Source organism: Vipera berus (assembly GCF_964194415.1).
Source record: "Vipera berus genome assembly, chromosome: 3".
Lineage (NCBI taxonomy): Eukaryota > Metazoa > Chordata > Lepidosauria > Squamata > Viperidae > Vipera > Vipera berus.
This window is the reverse complement of record NC_138204.1, coordinates 217740595-217760403: the sequence shown is the minus strand read 5'-3', so window position 1 is coordinate 217760403 and position 19809 is coordinate 217740595. Positions and strand designations below refer to the sequence as shown.

Sequence of the window (19809 nt, the reverse complement as noted above, 5' to 3'; positions counted from 1 at the left end):
AAATTGTGTTAAACCATTATTTTCTCTTAACAATTGTTGAATAAACTACAACAATCTCCTGTATATACAACAAATAAAGTTGTCTTTACAGGAGAGAGTTAGTTTGGTGTAGTAGTTGAAATGCCAGGCTTCAAAGTGGGAGACGGTGAGTTCTAGTCCTGCCTAAGGTCTTCAGGAGTCAGTGGTCATAAATCTAATACAGGTTGTCCTCATTTAGTGACCACAGTTGGGACTAGCCGCTCTTTGTTGTCAAGCAAAGTGGTTGCTAGGTTGGAAATCATATGACCGTGCTTCCCCTTTTCCTCCTACAATGCCCTTTGGAACGCTCACTCAGGAACTGGGATAATTAGCAAGAAAGGAATTAATGTTTGTATTTACATTCAATAGAGAGGAAGGGATTACAAGACAAGAGAATAAGTAGGTATACAATGGGGAAAAACACATAAAAAGAATGCAATGGCACCAGCAGTCCCGGGCATGCAAAGCCTGATGGATTCCCCATTGTGTGTATGCCTGCTTATTCTCTTGTAATCCTTTCCTCTGCAGTCTTTCTGCTCTGTAGGGCAAGGGGAAGAAAAAAACTGGGCAGGCACAGGAGAGATTGTCTACAGAAATTGCTTGACTTTGCAGCAAAGATGATTGAGGGCTGGAAGCTAAAACACGTGAAGAACAGTTGCAGGAATTGGGTATGTCTGGTTTAATGAAAAGAAGGACTAGTGGAAACAGGATAGCAGCGATCCAGTATTTGAGAGGCTGCCACAAAGAGGAGGGGGTCGCCTTATTTCCCAAAGCACCAGAAGGCAGGACAAGAATCAGTGGATGGAAACTAATTAAGGGGAGAACCAACCTAGGACTAAGAACAGTTAAACAGTGGGACAGAAGTTGCCTCCGTGAGTTGCAGGTGCTGTCACTGGAGGCTTTTAAGAAGAGACTGGATAGCCATTTGTCTGAGATGGTAGAGGGTTTCCTGCTCAAGCAGGGGGTTGGACTAGATGACCTCCAAGGTCCCCTTCAACTCTGTTATTCTCTTATTTTTTTACAGATTTTTTCCACACTTGAAAATAGAATTTGGATAGAGTCATAGTCTGTAGGTGGATCTCCATCTCCAACGCTTCTCAAATGTTGATAGGCATTAATGTCTGTTAACAGAAGACAGAAGCATTGGAAATGGGAGTTCCACCCGTGTAGGAAGCAGGACAGGTGGAATCCTTTCCGAAGTAGCCACCTGGTGTGGCTGAGCTTGCAGAAGTTCTCTGAATCCTGAGAGCTTCAGTTGCAACACATATCAAAGGTGCTAATTTAGGGCAGCAGGCAAAGGAGACCATGACAAATTCGGGGACTCGTGGGAGAAGCTGAGGCCTCTTTGCAAAGATCTGAAAGATGCAAAGTGTTTTTGTTGCTGATCTCTCAATTTTCTTTCTTCCCGCAGCGTCCTGACATGGTTTCTGCAGGAGTTTCACATCCAGGCAACCCGAACTTGGCCTTTGTGCACTACATTTCCCGTCCTCAGATGGCACTATCAGGGTTCCTGCCAGGGCAGGCCCCTCTGTTGAACTCTGTCACACAGTGTGACCACCACACTACTTTGGCCTCACCACTAACCCCAGTTCTTTCCGCATCTTCCCCAATGACGGCTCCACTCTCCACACCTTCTCAGGACTCCACTTTGGGAGGGCCAGAAACATCAGACCAAACTAGGTTTCCTTCCTCGTCTTCTCTTCCGTTCAGCTCTCCTTGTAGACCAGGCTCCCAAGTTCTCCGTTCTGCTTCACCAGACTACACATTTCCCAAAGAGAACTCTCTTGCCGCCCCCGAGTTTTCTCCTCTTCAAGAAAATTCAGAATCCAGCGATTCCGTTTCTCGCAGCAGCAGCAGCTGCCGCCCTAGTGAGAGTGCCCTAGAGTATGACACAGCCAATGCGCAACAGCTGTTTCAACACAAGGGTGACAGAAGTGATCCTGAGAGAGCTTGCGTGTCTCCGCTCCTTCCTGGCCCCACCTGTTCACAGGTTTCTGTAGCAGCTGATCATGATGGTTCCCCAAAGCCAATCAAGGCCTCTGGACCCTGGGAGGAAACGTTCACACCCGTCTTCCCGACAGAGACAAGAGGCGCTTCTGGTTGTGCACCGTCTGTTTTTAGCCCAGGGTCTCCAGCTCTTAGCGAAACTGTCCAAGATGAGGAAGTGGCTGAGATGAATCTTTGCCCAAGTATGGAGGAAACCGCTTCAGCATCTTGGGCCTCAGAACCAGACAACCCAGTGAAGGAAATGGAAGGAGTTGAATTGGCTGGGAGCCGTGCTCAGGCAGCGAGTGGCTCCATAGATGGGTGCAATGAGAACCTTGTGGAGAAACAGCTACTGAAAGCCTCCTCCTCCTCCTCCTCATCAGAAGAAGAAGCAGTGGAAAGCAGAGCCATCAGTCTCTCTGCAGAAATTCAAGCTTCTGGATTGGGGCACGTTCAGCAACATAGCAAAGAGAACGGCAGAGATCTGTTTTTCTTTTGGGGAAGAACCAAAATCTTAAGTCAAGAGAGATTAGATTCTGAGAGAAGAAATGCACTTTTACCTTCAAGAAATTCATCGTCTGGGACCCAGACTGGTGGTGTAGACTGCACAATAGATTCTCCTCAAAGGGTTACAGCTAGTGAAGATGTGGAAATGGAGCCTCCAACAGATGCTGGCTTAGAAGGCACAGATGGCCACCTTCACAGCAGAGAACCTGAACCAGAGACAGGCTCTGTGATTCCCGTGGATGCTGGAGGCACTTGCAGTAAGGCCAGCATGGTGGACACTTGTGCAGAAATGGGGCCGTGGAGTGATGGAGTGAAGCCCGGTGAGATGGAAGTAGCAGCAACAAAGTCTTTCAAGGATGTGAACCCAGCCAAGAGGCCAAGTGCTGATGGCCCTGACTCAAAGGCACGGGTGGTCAAGGAGATGCTTCTTCAGAAATTATCCGAGACCCTGGTCCTTGACGAACAATTCTCAGGCAGGTTCTTCAAAGAAGAAAAGAAGGGCCGGAGTGAAGCTTCTGAAAAAATAGACAAACTCCTCCATTCCAAAGACCTACCGGAGACCTGTGAAGAAGGAAGGGTTCTTGGAACGGTTTTGTCGCAAGCATGTCCTGTTTTGAAGGAAAACATAGCTCTTGCGGAGGCTTCAGGAACTTCAGTTTCTGAACCACCAGGGAATTTAGGGGGTCTCATTTTTGATCAATGCCCATTCCAGAGCAGCAAGATTCTCTTTGAACATCAAGTGGAAGGAAGTTCCACGACGGAGGAAAAATTGGAACATGAGAATCAAAGAGGTGCTGAACCCAGCAACAACTCAAATAACGTTACTGCTGGTTCCAGGCTACAGGATGTGGAAGAGTTGAGTGAAAGTGATGATTCTTCCCCGGGAATTGTCGATGTTTCAATGGTTGGGTTGTCGGGAGCAGAACGGCCCAGTTCCGAAAGTGGAAGTGACAGACAGTGCCAGGGTGACGGTAAGGATGTACCAGGTGAAGAAGAATCAGAGGTGAAGAGATGCGTAATCGGCACCTCAGCAGCAACCAACAAAGATGCAGCCAACCAAGAGCGAGAGGCTGAAGATGGCCCAGACAAAGAACTGAGATGCCTTGTAGAGCAGGAGAAAGTTCAACGTCCTGGTGCTGATGCCTCCCTCACGAGAAGCCCTGATGCCGATCCTGCTGAGTGCTACTCTTTGGGCTTGGTAGGTAGAAAGGGCGATTCCTCTAGAGAGGGCCTTGAAAATGGGAGAATTTCCCACTTGGGTGACTGTTCTCCTGTGGGGCCACAGTTGTCTTTGAAAAGCCAACATGAAGCAGGAGAGAGATCAGTGTCTGATTGTAACCACCTTTTGAGCTCTCAGTATGTCACAGAAGACGAACAGTTTACAAGTCTGAATGAGGAAGACACAGTGAAGACCAATTTGAGAGACGAAGAGGAGGAGGAGGAGGAGGAGGAGGAGGAGGAGGCAAGGGCAAGTCCTGTAGCAAACATTCCTTTAGCTGTCACAAAGAGGGATTTTGGCCAAAGTCCTACGCAGGTGGGATTGTTGAACGAGCCGGGTAGTACATTCTCCTATGTGATAAACCAGCAACAATGTCTTACGGATGTTGATCCCCAAGAACTGAAATCTGATATTGTTGAGCCTGAGAATCTGGGAAATTATTTAGAAGTGAAATCCCAAGGACCTGATGTTGGGGAAAAGTTGCTTTTTCTTGAAGACCCTCTTATACAGCACGGAGCTTCTGAGGAACCAGAAGCCCCTGTTGAGCAGATCAACCTTCCTGTTCCAGAAGAACATACGCGAGCTGTCTTCGTTCCTGAGCAGAGCGGTGGGTTTGGTCAAATTGCTGAAAATTCTCCTTGCAGTAAGGCAAGAAGCGGTACTGTGCTAGCTCTCCCGAGTGTTGGCCTTCTGCAGCCTGGGACTGTTGCTGTGAACCTCCCAGTGGAACAGAGGGATGATTCTGCCGAGGCCCCACAGTTGCCTCAGGAGCAGGAGGAGCGCTATCTGCACATTTGTGCGTCTGAAGCTGAAAAAGAAGAGAAGGGCCGCTTCAGTCCTTTTAAGACGCATGATCTTCCTAGAAGAAGGGACTCCTCATCGTTTGATCCAGCTGAACAGATAGTTAATGCGCTTGGCAGCAGTAAAGCATTTAGGGAACCAACTGAGGAATCCACCCTCCAAAGACCACGTGATCTGGCCACTCAAGAGGCCAGTGCTGGGCCACTGAAGGCTGGTTCTCGTGCTGAGATGCTGAAGATGAATCTGGAGGGACAAACCTCCTCCCACCACGACCAAGGTCGTCCTGTAAGGGCTGCATCTCCACCCACAGGGACAGAGCCTGGAGACACCGCCTCCCTTTCGGCAAAGAGCAGGAAGGGAGCGTCAGAAGCACCGGAGGATCCAGGTGGGGATGAAATGGAGCTTGATCCTGTCAACTCGGCTGGTCAGCCTGCAAAGTCCCCTTCGGTCTCAGCAAAGGAGGACGCCAGGGCTGTCAAAATCCTTTCTAAGGATCGTGGCTCCATAGAAAACACCAGTCAGGGCTTGCTCCAAGATAGTTGGCCCGTGGCTGGCAGGCTTCCTGGGCAGCCAGACGGGGCAACGGTGGCTTCACCTCCCGGAGGAGCCGTTAAAGAGCTTCCAGGAAGTGAGATGTCCAGCAGACCCTGCTCAGGAGAAGACGAACACGCTCAGGACGCCAGAGGGCTGCATCAAGACATCAACAGGCTGCCGTGCCAAGAAAGCGTGTGCCAGCTGGGGAGTGGTCCGGATCCCCCTGCGGGGTACAGCGAGAGATTAGGGAGCTCAGAGGGCCGCAAGGCCCTTTTGCAGGAGGGGGACGAATTGAACAGCTCTTCTCCTAGAAAAAGACATCAAAATGAGGAGTTAGATTTGGGAGGCGATGCCTCTCATCAAAAGAAACTCTGCGGGCAGCATTTTGTCTCCGTTCAGGGCTCTGCGAGTGATCCAGCTTCATCTTCTGTGCTTCCTCCTCCTCCTCCTCCTCCCAATTTGAAGAGGAGCAATGAGCAATTTGGCAAAATGATAGTGAAGTTCCTTGATCAGTGTAGAGACCGAATCCCTCTGTGCTCTGACCCTACGCAAAGAAATGGAGATAATATCGCTCAGATCGTGAGAAGTTACTTTAAAAGCAACATCTACTCCAATGAACCGGCAATTGAAAATGGGAAAGCGAAAGAGCTGAAAGCTCAGTCTTCAGAAACGGCGGCTGTGGAGAACATCAGCTGCCAGCCTGAAGGGGCTGCGGGAGACCCCGGGGAGAGCCTGGGCTGCGATGGGCCCAGTTCACCTGAAGACGAGGGTGCCCAAATCCCTGAAGCTGCCCGTGTGTCCCCTGGAGCCCGGTCAGCTGGGCCCGGCTCTTCCCCCAAAGAAGAAGGCCAGGGCTCAGCGGGCACCGTGCAGGAGGTCTGCTGCTTCCAGGAGGAGCCCTTCCCCTCGGAAGTGGGCTTGGCGCTGGAGGACTTGAGCAGCGGCTCTGCTGCTGAGGCGCCAAATGCAGAATCCACGGAGGTGCCTTTTGAAGAGGACCTGTGCGCCTCTTCGTCTCTGGGCATCACCCCTAGTTCCCAAAGCTGCGAATCCTCTCCCAGTCCGCACTGGAGCAATTCAGACAAACTGCTGGGCGGCCTTTCTGGAAGCTCTGGCACGCTCTCAGAAACGGAGTGGTACTCTCCCTCTGAAGCAGGCGGGTACGATGAAGACCCGGGGACACCCCCAGACGTGGCCATGTCTGACGACAGCCAGGCTCTCCCAGGGGACACCCGTCTGGAGTCTTCCCATCCTCTCAGTCCGTCTGAGCAGGAGGCTCCCGGCCGGTGGCTGCAGGGTGGAGAATCGGATGGAGGAGACGGACCGGATGGCTCTGCCTGCCAGGAGGATTCTGGGAAGGCCCTGGAGGGCGATCGGAGCGGGATGCTGGCCGAAGGAAGCGTTTTCCCTCGTCAAGGCAGCCCCGGAGGGTCTCCTGGCCAAGGTAATCGCAGAAGCCGTTTTTCACTCTTCAGTCCTCTTCGCTTTGGGTTCTGGGACGGGGGCTGCTACCCGCCACGTCTAGTTCATTTATTCCTAAAATCAAATTTATAGAGCCCTCCCCCATCCCATCAAAGGCAACTCTGCCTGCTGCACAACCAACGGCTAAAACCCCATACAAAAACCACAGAAAACGTAAAAACCACATTGATACAGGCAGTCCTTGACTTACAATCGTAACAACCCAGGATTTCTGTTGCTAAGTGAGTTAAGTGAATTTTGCCCCATTTTACAGCCTTTCTTGCCGCAGCTGTTAAGCCCAACTCTGCAGATGGTGAGTCAGTAACAGGTGTCAGGCTTGCCCCACTTGGGTCCCTGGGAGAGAGAGAGAGAGAGAGAGACCCTCGACTCCATTTGATCACAGCAAGGAGTTCTTCTACTAGAGACTGTGGTTGCAGCAAAGCCGGCTAGAACTGAAGCTCCCACCCACAGGGTTGCAAGCCCTTCCCCTTCATCCCACCTTCCCTCCCTGACCGGTTCGTCTTCGGCCAATGGAGTGCCGTTTTGGTCTTTGGGAACCGCTCAGATGTTTGGTGCAATCCACGTTCTTTTCTCAGCCTCCGCAGCCTTGAAGACTGGAACAAGCTGGTTCTCGCACCTCTTGTTTCCGTTAGACCTGTCAACCCCTCCCCCTTCCTTCTAGGTCATCTCCACCCCCTACGTGCCAACTGCCTATTTCCTCCCTGGCAGCTGATGGCAGGATGCATTGCTGCTTCCTGGCCCATCCAATGCCGGTTCCTGGCAGCTGGGTGTCGGACGCGGGGTTGGTGATGAGAAGGCCCTGCTTTAAAAGGAAGCTCAGGACGCCAAGAGCCCCACGTAGTTTAAAGCAGGCGTGTCCAGCCTTGGCCACCTTAAGACCTGTGTATTTCTGGGAGTTGAAGTCCACAGGTCTTGAAGTGGCCGTGCTGGGAGACCCCTGCTTTCATTTAAAGGGTCGGATTTGAAAAGCAGCAAGCAGATGGGAAAAGCAGAATTTCTAAAGCCAGAAAAATGGGAGAGGAGAGATACTTAATGAAAGAATTGCATATCTTCTCCAGAAGAGAGAAGTTTTTCCCAGCAGGATGGTGCTTTCAACCCCCAGAAAAAGAGAGTTTGTACCCTTGATCTTTGAGGGAGGGGCTCCAGTAGTGGTTGCTTGGTTTGTTCAGAGGTGGGGGCACACCTGCAGCCTTGGGGCGAGGGGGACCAGGGGCTGATATCCCACTGAGAACCTCGCGTTCGCTTGCCGGTCCTCCTTCAGCCAGGCAGAGACCAAGGAAGGGCAGGGAGAAGTTTTGCATTACTGTCCCTAACTTTCCCCCATTTTTAAAAATATTCCCACAGATAAAATGGAAAGCGCCCGTGTCACGAGTGAGCCGTTCCCCCAGTCTCTGTGGGAATCCAGCAGCAAAACGGTTCTACAGTCAGGGTTGGGCCGTTGTGATCCCCCACTGAAAACAGAGCTGACCGATGAAGAATCTGACGGCCAAGATTGCAGGAGAAACAAGTCTCCTCCTCCATCGGGAAGAACTCCTGTGGCCTCTGCACGGGGAGGGGACAATCCCGAGGATCCTTCCGCCCTTCACCGCAGTTCAGCCCCGGCCAAGGGGTCCGCTTGGCTCCCGGTAAAGGAAGAGCCTGTGCAGGAAGACACGCCTCTGCCGTTCAAGGGGGACGAATCCTCCCTCCCTGCTCTCTGCCCCACCCAGGCTGGCGCTTCTGCTGGAACGGCCGTCCACACTGGCTCCCCTCTTGAGAAGGACATTTGCAGGCCTGAGGGTGGAGCAGGACAGGCTGCCTCCCACCAGGCCTCCCAGGAAGCCCCCTGGACCCCGGTCACATCTGGTGGTTCCCCAGCCATCGACGTCTGTGTGGATCAAGGAGCTTGCAGGGCTCTGCCACTGGAGCGTGATGGGTCCCAGCTGGCACAGAGTCCCTTGGCAGACATGGAGCTTCAGTTCCAGGAGGAAAGGAAACAGCTTTGCCCTCACCTCTCACACCCCACCTCTCATGTCCCCCAAACCTCAGCAGACGAGCAGCCAGAAGGATCTTCACACCCGGCAGATTTTGGAGGCAGAGAGTCTCAGATTCCCTATAAGTCAGAGAAGGCTGGGCTGGCCGAGCCTTCAGACGCAGAGTGTCTGCGCGTGGCAGCCGCCGTGTCGTGTCCTGCACCACCAGCATTCAGGGAAAGGGTCCCCCTCTTCAGAGACCCTCCTGCTCGGAGAGAGTCCCAGGGCAGCTGCCTCCGTGAAAGAGCAGAGAGCCGCAGCCCGGCCGAGTGGGCGTCCTCCGAGCAAGACGTTGCCTTCCAGCTGCAGGAGTGCCAGTCGGTGCTGGCAGAAATCCTGCAGGCCTTGAGTTCAGTGGAGGGCATTGACAACACCCACGTGGAGGAATGGAGGTATTTTAATTTATTATTTCTTAAGATAATTTATATAGCCGCCCAACTCCCTTACGGCTCACTCTTAAGAACAGGAGACGGGTGTGTGTGTGTGGGGGGAATGGTTTTGTGTGAGTAGCAGGCAGGCAAGAACGTGCAACTCCATTTGCACCAGCAGTGGGCACACGCTGCTGATGCAGATGGAGTTGCGAACGCGTGTGCCTGTTGCTCACACAAATGGAGCTGCACCTGCCCGCCACTTGTGTGGCCTGGCTCCAAAGGGCCACCACCTGGTAGTGGCCCGTGGCCTGGGGGTTGGGGACCCCTGCCCTAGAATTTCCAGCCAGCCATGTTCAATTCTGGGAGTTGAAGTTCACCTGTCTTAAAATACTCAAGGTTGAGAAATACTGAGATAGGTGACGAGAGGGAGGGAGGGAAGGATGACGCTAGGCGCCAGCGCATCGCTTGGTTCTCCCTTTCCCTCCTCTCCTCCAAGGGACCAGATTGCTGCTCTCCAGAAGGCGACCAAGATGCCCCAGACCCACATAGCTGTGGTGGGGAACACAGGGGCCGGCAAGAGCTGCTTGCTCAACGCCCTGCTGGACGAGGAGGCCATGCTGCCCACCTCCGCCATGAGAGCCTGTACCGCGGTGGTCGTGGAGATCTCCAGGGCGGCAGAGGGCAGCCCGTACGAGGCCGACGTGGAGTTCCTCTCCCGGGAGGTGGGTGTGGGCTGTCTCGGGCAGTGCCTGCCTGCCCAGGACCAGCCACGGGGCGACCCGGCATGGCTGTGGCCCTCGAGCCTGGAGGACGGAGAAGAGGCCTCTGGGCTTGGCTCAGGCTTAGTCATAGTTTCCCCAGCGGCAGAGAGGCCATCTGGGACCCCTTTCCCTCTCTTGTTCTGCACCCCAGGAGTGGAACAAGGAGCTGGAAGCCCTCCTGGAGGACATGAAGGACAAGGCCGGCATCCTGAAGAAGCGCTGCCCAGATCGCAAGACGGAAGCCGGGGCAGCCTACAGCCGGGTGAAGGCCGTCTACGGAAGAGTGGACGAGCTGGAGAAGCTGGAAGACAGGCAGGGAGTGACCCAACACCTGGGGACGGTCAAGCACATTTGTGCTGAGACGGTAAGCGAAGCTGCTCCCCTGGTGGTCCAGCAGGGAAGGTGGGCTTTGTGGGAGAAGGCGAGGTCAGGGTGGAACTTTTGACTTTTTCTTTTTTACATACTTGTTTCTGTGGATTCGATGTCCCTTCAATCCAACCAATTCTAAGTCATTTTGAGTTCGGGAAAAGAACCAAAACATGAAACGCCTACTTTAAAAAGGTATCTGGATCAAAATTCTTCCAGGAATTCAATCCCATAATATCCACAGGGCCTCCTCCCTCAGCCTGTAAAAACTCCCATGGAAAAAAACGTCAGTCAGCCTCCTGAACGTTGCAAGAAACAAATCCCCCTCCCTGGACCTGCTCGTAGGGGGCGCTCTCGGCCCACACAGGACGGGCAGCTGCCGGTTCAGGCACCGTGCAGAGCTCAGTGGGTGAAAATTGTACCAGGAGGCCAGCACAGCCCCAAAGCAGAGACGCAAAAGTCGTTTTCTCCTAGTATCCAAAAGGAATTGCAGCCTGTATCATTTGAAGCTTCTGGAAGGTCTTCAAGGGCAGCCCCAGCTAGACTGAGTTACGGTATTCCAGACATGAAGCGACAAGGGTTGCAAGTGACTCATCGCTGGTGTCTCTTGGTCTACAAAAGCCCAGTGGCACAGGGCAGCCCCCTTCAGAGCATCTGCCTGTTTTCACACGGCCTTGCCAGCATGCGACCCGAGACGGTGCTTCCATTTCCTGGCCTCTGGACGCTTCTACTGGTCTCCCTTGGGACCTGGGGTGGAGGGAGAGAGAGAGAGAGAGACGCTCCTGGGGATCACACCCCACCCCAGGTTCCCAGCTGACCTCTCCCCACGTTTCGTTTAGACATTCAGTGGGAAGGGCAGGAGGGAACCTCACCTACTGAAACGGCCACGGCCTTCCTCTCTCCTTCCGTGCCACTGTTGGCCGGACTTGCCCATTCAGGAAGATGTGGAATCTCCATGGAAGGGGGCTGCTCTGCAGGCCCTCGCAGGTGGCCCAGAAGGGTTCCAGGTTTTCGAAGAGAGACAAAACTGGATGAGAAACGTGGTGCTTCCTATGGTGGGTGAAGTCCCACCATAGTCAGTCCACGAGGACAACCACTGTTCCTGAACCACGTCCCGGCTGGAACACAAATAGAAACGGGTGATTTTGTACTGAAGTGTTTAAACAGTTGTTAAGCTAAACTACCTTTGCAGTGCATGTCTTGTAAAAAGTTCTAAAACCGAAAACTTAATTTTCCCGCTTGCTGGCTGGCTTTCTAGGCTGCAGACTTCCGCATGAAAACTGAGAAATTTATCGACTCCCGTACCGACAACTTGCGTGAGATGAAAGGTGGAGAGTTTTGGCCCATCGTGAAGTGTGTGAGGATCCGTGTGGCCAAGGCTGAGGTTCTGAGAACGGGCGCGGTGCTGGTGGACCTGCCGGGAATCCGAGACTCCAACGCGGCCCGGGATACAGCGGCCAGAGAGGTAGGCACCTCTCCTCCTGCCGCGATGATGGCCGTCCTGCTGCCTCTGGGTGCGCAGCCGGGCTCAGCTCCGTCTCCGGGAGTTCTTAAGCATTAAGAAGAGCCGTGGACCGAAGGGCTTCCCCCCCCCTTAGAACAGGGGTCCCAACCCCCGGGCTGTGGACCAGTACCGGGCCGCACAAAAAAGCAGAGCCCCATCTGCGGGATGCAGGCAGCACACAAAAACCACACACCCTCCGGTCCGGGGAAAAACCTCTCAGAGCTTGGGGACCTCTGCCTTAGAAAACCCTAAGAGTTGTGTCACAGGTGATCCTCATGACCACAGTTGAGCCCAAAATTTCTGTTCCTAAGCAAGACAGTTGTTAAGCGAGTTTTGCTCCCATTTTATGACCTTTCTGGCCACAGTTGTTAAGTTAAATCACTGCAGTTGTTAAGTGAGTAACACGGTTGTTAAGTGTCTCTGGCTTCCCCCTTGACTTTGCTTGTCAGGAGATGATGATCACGTGACCCCGGGACATTGCGACCGTCATAAATATGAGTCAGTTGCCAAGTGTCCAAATTTTGTGACCATAGAGATGCTGCATTGATCGTAAGAGGTGAAAAACGGTCATAAGTCACATTTCCCAGTGCCGTTGTAACTGAATGGTCACTGAATGGACTACTGTAAGATCCAATCGGGGCCGGTCAGCGGGAACCAGACGTTTTCGTCTTCCGAGTTTTGGGACGCCTCCTGGAGCCCCCCACCGCCTCAGAGAACGTCTCCGCGGCAGAGTGCGTCTCCAACGGAGAGGGCCTGGCAGGGAGAGGCCTTCCCGGTGGGTGGGGGCTCCAGCACAAGTCCGAAAGCTCGAAAGAGCAAAACGTCCGCTCCCAGTGACCGACCCAGATTGGATCCTGTCACACGTAGATCCGCCTCCTTTTGCGAGGACGGTTGTAAGTCGAGAACTACCTGAGGTTAAAGTGGGCTGGGCGTGTTGGCCGAACGGATTCTTGGCTTTTCTCCAGTATCTGAAGGACTGCAATGCCGTGTGGGTCACCGCCAGCATCACGCGAGCCGTGGACGACAAGACGGCCAAAGAGCTGCTGAGCGCCAACTTCCGCCGGCAGCTGTTCATGGACGGCCTCTACGGGAGCCTGGCCTTCATCTGCACCAAGACGGACAGCTTCAGCATCACGGACATTGTCAGGTGGGCCCTCTCTGCCCGGGCAGGGGTCCCAGCAGGGAGGGAGGGAAGCCTCCCCCCCCCCAGCATCCTTCATGTCAAGTGCTGCTCTCGGGGTGCGAATGCTGCCTCTGGGGCGAAAGCAGGAAACGGTGAGATTCTCCGTCATCCAGGTCACGGTTGCCCCCAAAGGGGTTTTTCCAAACAGCAACTGGACTTTCTGAGTCTTTTTCCCTTGAAAGCGTTTCACTTCTCATCCAAGAAGCTGAACTGAATTTTGAAAGCTGCACTTTGAAAACGGAATTTTGGGAACGGAAGAAGCTTCTTGGACAAGAAGCACAACATTTTCGAGGGAAAAAACCCCCCATTCCAGGGTAATTACCCTGGGACGGCTGACAGTTCTGCAGCCGAGCCTCTGTTGCTGGCTGAGCAGAGGATGCCTTGGAAGGAAGGGGTGTGTGTGTGGGGGTTGTAGGGGCCCTTGGCGCGACTTGTCGCTGGTCAAGCAGAATTCAGCAGTTGAGCCAGGTGGTTGTCAGAAGTTCCTTCCCTCAAATGTTGCAGGGACCTCAGCTTACAAGATAAGATTTGTCCCCTAGAAGAGGAATTGCAAGAACTGGAAAAGCAGAAAAGTCGAGCAGAAATAGAGAAGAAACACCTTTACGCGCAACTGCAGCAGCAAGAGGTATTTGTTACTTCTCCCTTCATCCGAGCTCAGCGTGCAGCTGCTCTGTCTCTGAGATAAGGGCCAGTGAGTAGGAGCCGTGGTTTGCTCGGCCCTCCGGTTCCCGGCTGATTCTTCCTCCTGTTGCTCCTCGGGGCCAGTTCCGCTCCTGGTGGTGGATGCTTTCTCACAAAGACACTTCAAGCCGTTCCCATTTGAAGGGGGGAGGGTGGGAAATCTCTTACGTTTCATGTGAACGCTGTGCGGGGGAGGAACCTTTTGCCACCCCAAAAGAAATGCCCTTTCTGAGTCCCGCTCGAGAATTCAGCATCCAGCCACAGACAACCCTCTTCCTCTGCAGCCAGTGAGGAAGGGAAGCGCAGCCGCAGATTCAGTTTGGCTTCAGAGACACGACATCTTGGAGAAGGAGTTCCAGGTAAGTCCCCCTCCCCCCACTTCCAGCTTCGGGAGATGAACCAAAAAGCCCGTGGTTTTCCTCCCACGGGGTGGGCCGGGGGTTCCTCAGTTCCTCCCTCTGTCCTCCCTTGTCTAGATCTGCTCCTTGCAGAGAGAAAAAGAGGCCAAGCTCCGTGCCATCAGCCTGATCTGCGTTCAGGCCCGGAATGAATTTTCCAAGCAGCGGATTCTGATGGATTTCAGCGCTGGCCTGCAGGTAGGAAGGCTCCGTGCCGGACGTCAGGAGGATCAGCCGCCTGGCACGTTCAGCGAAGCGTTCGCTGTGCCCGCTGCCACGCTCGGCAGCTTTGTGGAGGGAGGCGCCTTGTCTCTCAAAGGCCGAAGGGTCTGTGGGTAAGAGCGGGCCACGCGTGATCTCATGCAGGAAGTGTCCAGCAGAGCTGAGGGTGAAGACGATGGCGAAGAAGAGGTGGAGGAGGGGGATTCGGCCGGAGGGCAGCCTGGGAAGCTGGAGGTTTTCACGGTCAGCTCTACGGAGTATCTCAAACTTGGTGGGAAGTTGCTCTGCAACGGTCAACCTCAAGTTTTCCATGACGTCAAAGACACAGGTATTGCCCCGAGATGTGTTTGTGCGTCTCTTTCTAAATGACTTGAAGAAGTATTTAGGGACTAGTATTTAGTACTTAGGGATTGTTACAACACAATCTTGTGAATCTATTTTGCTACCATTTCAATCAATCCATCATAATAGAGCTGGAAGGGGCCTTGGAGGTCTTCTAGCCTAACCCCCTGCTCAAGAAGGAGCCCCTATGCCATTTCAGACACAGGGGCTGTCCAGTCTTTTCTTAAAAGCCCCCAGTGATGGAGCACCCACAACTTCTGGGAGCAACTTCCGTTCCACCGATTAATTGTCCTCACTGTCAGGAAGCTTCTCCTTAATTCTAGGAGAATTCCTTGATTAGTTTCCATCCGTTGCTTCTCGTCCTGCCTTCTAATGCTTTGAAAAGTAAGCTGGCCTCCTCTTCTTTTGTGGAATCCTGCTTAAGTATCTTCCAGCCAAGTTTAAGTTTAAGACAGCTGGACCTCAACTCCCAGAGTCCCAAAGTCATAGCTGGCTGAGGAATTCTGGAACCTGAAGCCCACCAGTCGTCAAGGTTGCAGGCCCCTGCTCTAGAAGACGTTTCTGCACGTAACCTTACTCAATATTATGAGCTGGGGGTGATGCGTTTCCGTAGCAGATGGGATGTATCGACAGGCTTCCCAGAACCTTCCAAATAAAACCTCATTCAGTCGCGCGTCTTGTTGATGCTTCAGCGCAGACTCTTTCAAGGAGGCTCTTGCGGCATTTGGACCGTCTCACAGTGTGGTGTGTTTGTGTGGGCTGCCAGGCAGGTTGGCAGGAGAACTGCAGAGAACAACGTCCCCTCGCTCACTCTCCTCCCTCCCTCCAGAGATTCCTGCGCTGAAGAAATTTGCGATGGACACAGCGCTGAAGCACAGCATGGTGGCCACAGAGAAGGTCATCCGGGACGTGGCTCGTGTCCTGAGCCAAATGGTGAATTATCTCAACAGCCAGAGAACGGAGGTAGGAGCGGCACTGAAGGGGCTCGAATCTTGGCTGGAAGATAATAGAATAACAGAATTGGAGGGGACCTTGGAAGTCTTCCAGTCCGACCCCCTACACACGCAGGAGACCCTGTGCCATTCTGGACAAGTAGCTGACCGGTCTCTTCTTAAAAACATTTCCTTTCCCCTTTCCTCCTTTCCTTTCCTCCCTCCATCGCAGGCTGATGCCCACCAGGCCCAGGTGCAGGAGACGCTGCAGCAGGCCTTGCAGGACCTCCCTGCCCTCCTCCAAGGGGTCCTCGGGGCCAGTTCCCAAGACCTCCGGCAGGCCTTTGAGACCCTCATTCTGGGCAGCCTGCAGAACGGGGCTGAGAAGGCCAAGCAGCTCTCGGAAGCCATCGTCAGAGGCTGGGGCTCGCCGGTAGGTGCTTCCTTGCCTTCAGAGGCCATCTGGGGTCAGGGATGCAGCCCCCTCCCAGGAAATGACCCGGCAGAGGCTCCTCTGAATAAAAGGGCTGCTGTTTCCCACGTGGTGATCCTGGTTAGATCCCTTCAGGGATGGTCCAGAGAGAATTCTGCATAGAATTGGGAGGAGGTGATCCGTCTTAGGAATCTGGGGCTGTTGGTAAATCTGACCAAAATAATTAAAGCAGCATTGAAAGGCCACTGGTGAGGTGGGAGGGGGCTGCATTCCTCCCGCTAGTCAAGTTTCATTTATTTATTACATTGGTATAGCTGCCCGTCTCACGTAGTGACAGAATATATCAAGTATAAAAATATATAAAAAGCCATTAAAACGATCGAAGTAAATAAAATAAACATAGCAAAACATACAAAGGGTATCTCCCAATTAACCATCATTAAGCCTCCACTATGCCATCCCCAAACCAGGAGCTCCAACGTTGTTTTGAGATCAGCCTCCCTTTGGGGGGGATATTCCCAAGGGTGGGGCCATGGTAGAACAGGCTGGATCCCACCAGGACCAGCATCCCATCATTTCCCTGGCACCTCTGGCTGGTCAGGTGCTGCCGGGATCAGGTTTTCAGGTGCCTGGAATAACTGTAGAGCCCACCCCCCTCCCCGCCCCCAAATCTCCTTTCTCAGGTCAGCCAGATCCCCAACAGCATAGCTGGCTGAGAAATTCTGGGAGCTGAAGTCCACAAGTCTTAAAAGTTGTCAAGGTTGCAGACTCCTGCTCAACAGAACTGCCCGAGAGCCCTGGGGAGCCCTGTGGCAGGGGTCTCCAACAACTTTAGGACTTGTGGACTTCAAGTCCCAGAATTCCTCCCATTGCTGCCTGAGGAATTCTGGGAATGGAAGTCCTCAAGTTTTAAAGCTGGAGATCCCTTCCCTACAGGATTCAGTTGCTGTCTGGAGCAATCAGTCTGACTGCCCCTTCCGGACAGTCACAATGGTGGAAGGCCATGGAAAGTAGAGAATGATCTGAGCATGACGGGTGGAATTGTACTCCACCCTCGGACCGTGTCTGACCCACGTGTGGCCTCCTGTGTGAACTAGGCCCAGCATCCCTCGGAAGAGGGAGCCGCATGTGTTCTTCTTCCTGCACATTTCCTGTTGTGCCGTATTCTTTTCTAGATTAGTAGAAAAGTCGAATGTTTTCAGATTTTGTGGTGGGATGTGGAAATGGCTTTTCTACAGGAAGGCTGCAGGCTGTCCCGAGATCCTTTCTCCAGCCCTTCGCCCTCCGTTCGGGGGTGGGAACTGCCACCCTCTCGCCTCCGCTTCGCCCGGTCCTCTTGGCCCATTGCTCAGTGCCGGTCTGCCCTGGGCCCTGGGAGAAGGGCAGGGGGTGGGGGGGGCAAGTGCTCGGGGGAAAGTGAAACGGATGAAGCTGATGGAAAAAGACTCTGGACAGTTGCTCCTCTGGGAGAGGAATGCAGCCGGGACTGTTTCCAGAACATAGTTTTTAAAATTGATTGGACCATGGGGAGGGGGGAACCAGCAACGGGGGGGAAGAGTTATTCCTAGAGTTTTGGTGCCCGAACTTCCGTTCTGGCTTCGCTTTACTGTGTCCGGCTTGACCTTTAGTGAAACACACTTCCTTCACCCAGTGGGGTCAAGGACGTTTCTTACGGAATGGTTCCAGCCGAGGCAGGCCTGACCGTGGGCTTCTCCGGCCCTTGCGTGAAATCAGGGTCTGCGTTTGCCCTTCTGCCCTTATGGATGAGTGTCGGTTGCTTACGGGTTTTCTCCTTCGACCTGGAGCCTTGGATACACATGGGTGTCACGAGTCCACTCCAGCAAGTGTGGGGTCCACTCAGGACTTGGCTTAGATGGAACGTGGGGGGTGGAATGGTGTTTGTGTCTCTGACGGAGGCCCCTCTCCCCGCTGCAGATTTGCGGCTACCCACACGTGACCTATCGGGCGATCTGCAACCACCGTGGCGTTTACACCTCCCCCAAGTACCAGTCTGTGGATTTCAACAGAGAACTGTCCGACCCCATCCTCCAGGTCATCTCCGTGGCCTGGAACGAGGTCTTTAGGTAGGTTTCGTGCCATCGCTCACCTGAACCCGACCCCCTTGGCCAGGGGTAGGCAACCTTGGCTCTTTTAGCTGGCTCAGGAATTCTGGGAGTGGAAGTCCACCGGTCATAAAAGAGCCAAGGTCGCCTACCCCTGCTCTTGGCCAAGTCAGAGGAGGGAAATTGGGCAGAAGGCCTGAAATGGCCACTCTTCAGCCATCGAGAGGTCCTCACGTCCAGTCCTGGAGTACCTGCTTGGTCACATCCCAAGATCGCTGCTCCCGGACAGTGCCTCCCCTGGTGTCCCCCCCCCTCCCCAAGCCCAATCTGGGACGGAGAGCAGGAGGGCCTCGACAATCTGTAAAGCCGAAACAATTTTGAGATACAACCTGCTTGCCTTTTAAAGCTATTCCTCTTCCTTTTGCGACAGAAATCATTCTCAAAAGAGATGAGCGAAATCAAATGTTTTTTTTCAAAAAAATAACAAAATGTGATATATAAAGCCTTTTTAAAAATAAAAAATAGGCTTAATGCTTTGGCAGGCCACAGGTTAATACGTTGGTCCGTTGTAATCTTGAGAGAGAGGTGGTTTTCAAGTTACTTATCTGTACCCAAGAAATTGCAAAAGGAAAGTAAACCTGGAATTGGTCTGAAATTACATCGAGTAAAGTGTTCATGCAGAGAAATGAGAATAAAAGGAAATCAGGTTTGTAATTCTCAGAGGCAAAATGAGTTAAGCCTTAGCCCAGGCCCTAACTGGAACCGTGTTACTAACTTAGCAAGGGCAGTGATTCATTTAATCACCATGGGGCAAAACTCACTTAACTCTCTTGCTTAGCAACAGAAATGTTGGGTCGTAAGTCGAGGATCCCAGGGGGCTGCTCTTCCGACGGGCTGGCCGGTGGGAAAGGGAGGCGCTGGGGCTGCCTGGGAGGGCTCGCTCTGGGCTTTCGGACCCCGGACGCTGCTTCCGCAGGAGGGAGGGGCCCGTCCCGAAGGAAGCCCGCTTCCCTGAGGGGCTGATGGGGCCCTGGGCCACTCTCTCCCCTTCCGCAGCTCCAGGCTGGTGAGCTCCATCGAGGGCTTCACCAGGGCCCTCCTGGCTCAGCTGAAGTCCTTCTTCAAAGGCCTGAAGAAGAAGCTGCTCTGGCACGCTCCGGTCTCCGAAGCCCTGCATGCGATTTGCGCTCAGCAAATGGAAGCCACTCAAGCACGGGTGAGGCTGGGGCGGCCTGTGCCCACAACACTTGCCTTGGGGGCTTTGCGGCGCCCGTGACCCACATCTGGGTCTCCAGAAGGCACAGTTGCTGGGTTTTTAAGGATGGGGGGGGGGGTCACTGGAAACGGCATGGTGAGGGTCCCATTGTGGGACAGGGGACTCTGACTGGATTCTTCCTCCCTCCCCTCCATCCTTCCAGTTGCTCAATTTTACCTTGGATCAGATGAGTTCCATTACACGAAAGCAACGGACAATCTCCCGGCTCTTGATACCGGCGATTCAGGCCGGCATGGAACCAGCATATGCAGGTAATCTACTGCAGGGGGGCTCCCGTCATCCATGGGTTCTCGCCCAGAGGCTGCAGTGAAACCTGGGGAAGTTTGTCTTCTGGAGCTACGTGGGGTGGGAAGGGGCAGGAGATCCGGCATTCCCTTGGCTGGGCAAAAGCCAGAAGCAGCCCTAAGAAAAAATACTCATCTATGGCTTAGTGCAGAGGTGGGAAACTGTGGCCCCTCTATGCCTTCTGGACTTCAACTCCCAGAATTCCCCAGCCAGCCCTGCTGGCTATGACCCCTCTATGATTTCTGGACTTCAACTCCCAGAATTCCTGAGCCAGCCATGCTGGCTATGGCCCCTCTGTGACTTATGCCCTTCAGCTCCATCATAAATGTCAGTCCTTTGTCAAGCATCCGAATGTAAATCACGTGTCCAATGGTCGTAAGTGACGAATATAAGTTGCTTTTGTCAGTGCCGTTGTAACTTTGAACGGTCACTA

The 19809-nt window shown here is 53.5% G+C and overlaps 1 protein-coding gene across 6 annotated transcripts in view; it reads left to right on the top strand.

The window, feature by feature from the left end:
* NUGGC (nuclear GTPase, germinal center associated) overlaps positions 1–19809 on the top strand; it is a 37257-nt gene that overhangs the window by 7877 nt on the left and 9571 nt on the right. For all 6 annotated transcript variants that reach the window (XR_014025893.1, XM_081323319.1, XM_081323316.1 and 3 more), the window contains exons 6-20: positions 1430–6509; positions 7892–8951; positions 9427–9652; positions 9843–10055; positions 11316–11522; positions 12527–12708; positions 13249–13369; positions 13710–13784; positions 13902–14021; positions 14190–14373; positions 15217–15350; positions 15552–15752; positions 17688–17836; positions 18872–19031; positions 19234–19342. Coding sequence is in view for 5 of the 6 variants with exons in the window: in XM_081323319.1 (XP_081179445.1) it covers positions 1430–6509; positions 7892–8951; positions 9427–9652; positions 9843–10055; positions 11316–11522; positions 12527–12708; positions 13249–13369; positions 13710–13784; positions 13902–14021; positions 14190–14373; positions 15217–15350; positions 15552–15752; positions 17688–17836; positions 18872–19031; positions 19234–19342 (8221 nt within the window). In the remaining variant the exon portion in view is untranslated. The remainder of the gene's footprint in view (positions 1–1429; positions 6510–7891; positions 8952–9426; positions 9653–9842; positions 10056–11315; positions 11523–12526; positions 12709–13248; positions 13370–13709; positions 13785–13901; positions 14022–14189; positions 14374–15216; positions 15351–15551; positions 15753–17687; positions 17837–18871; positions 19032–19233; positions 19343–19809) is intronic.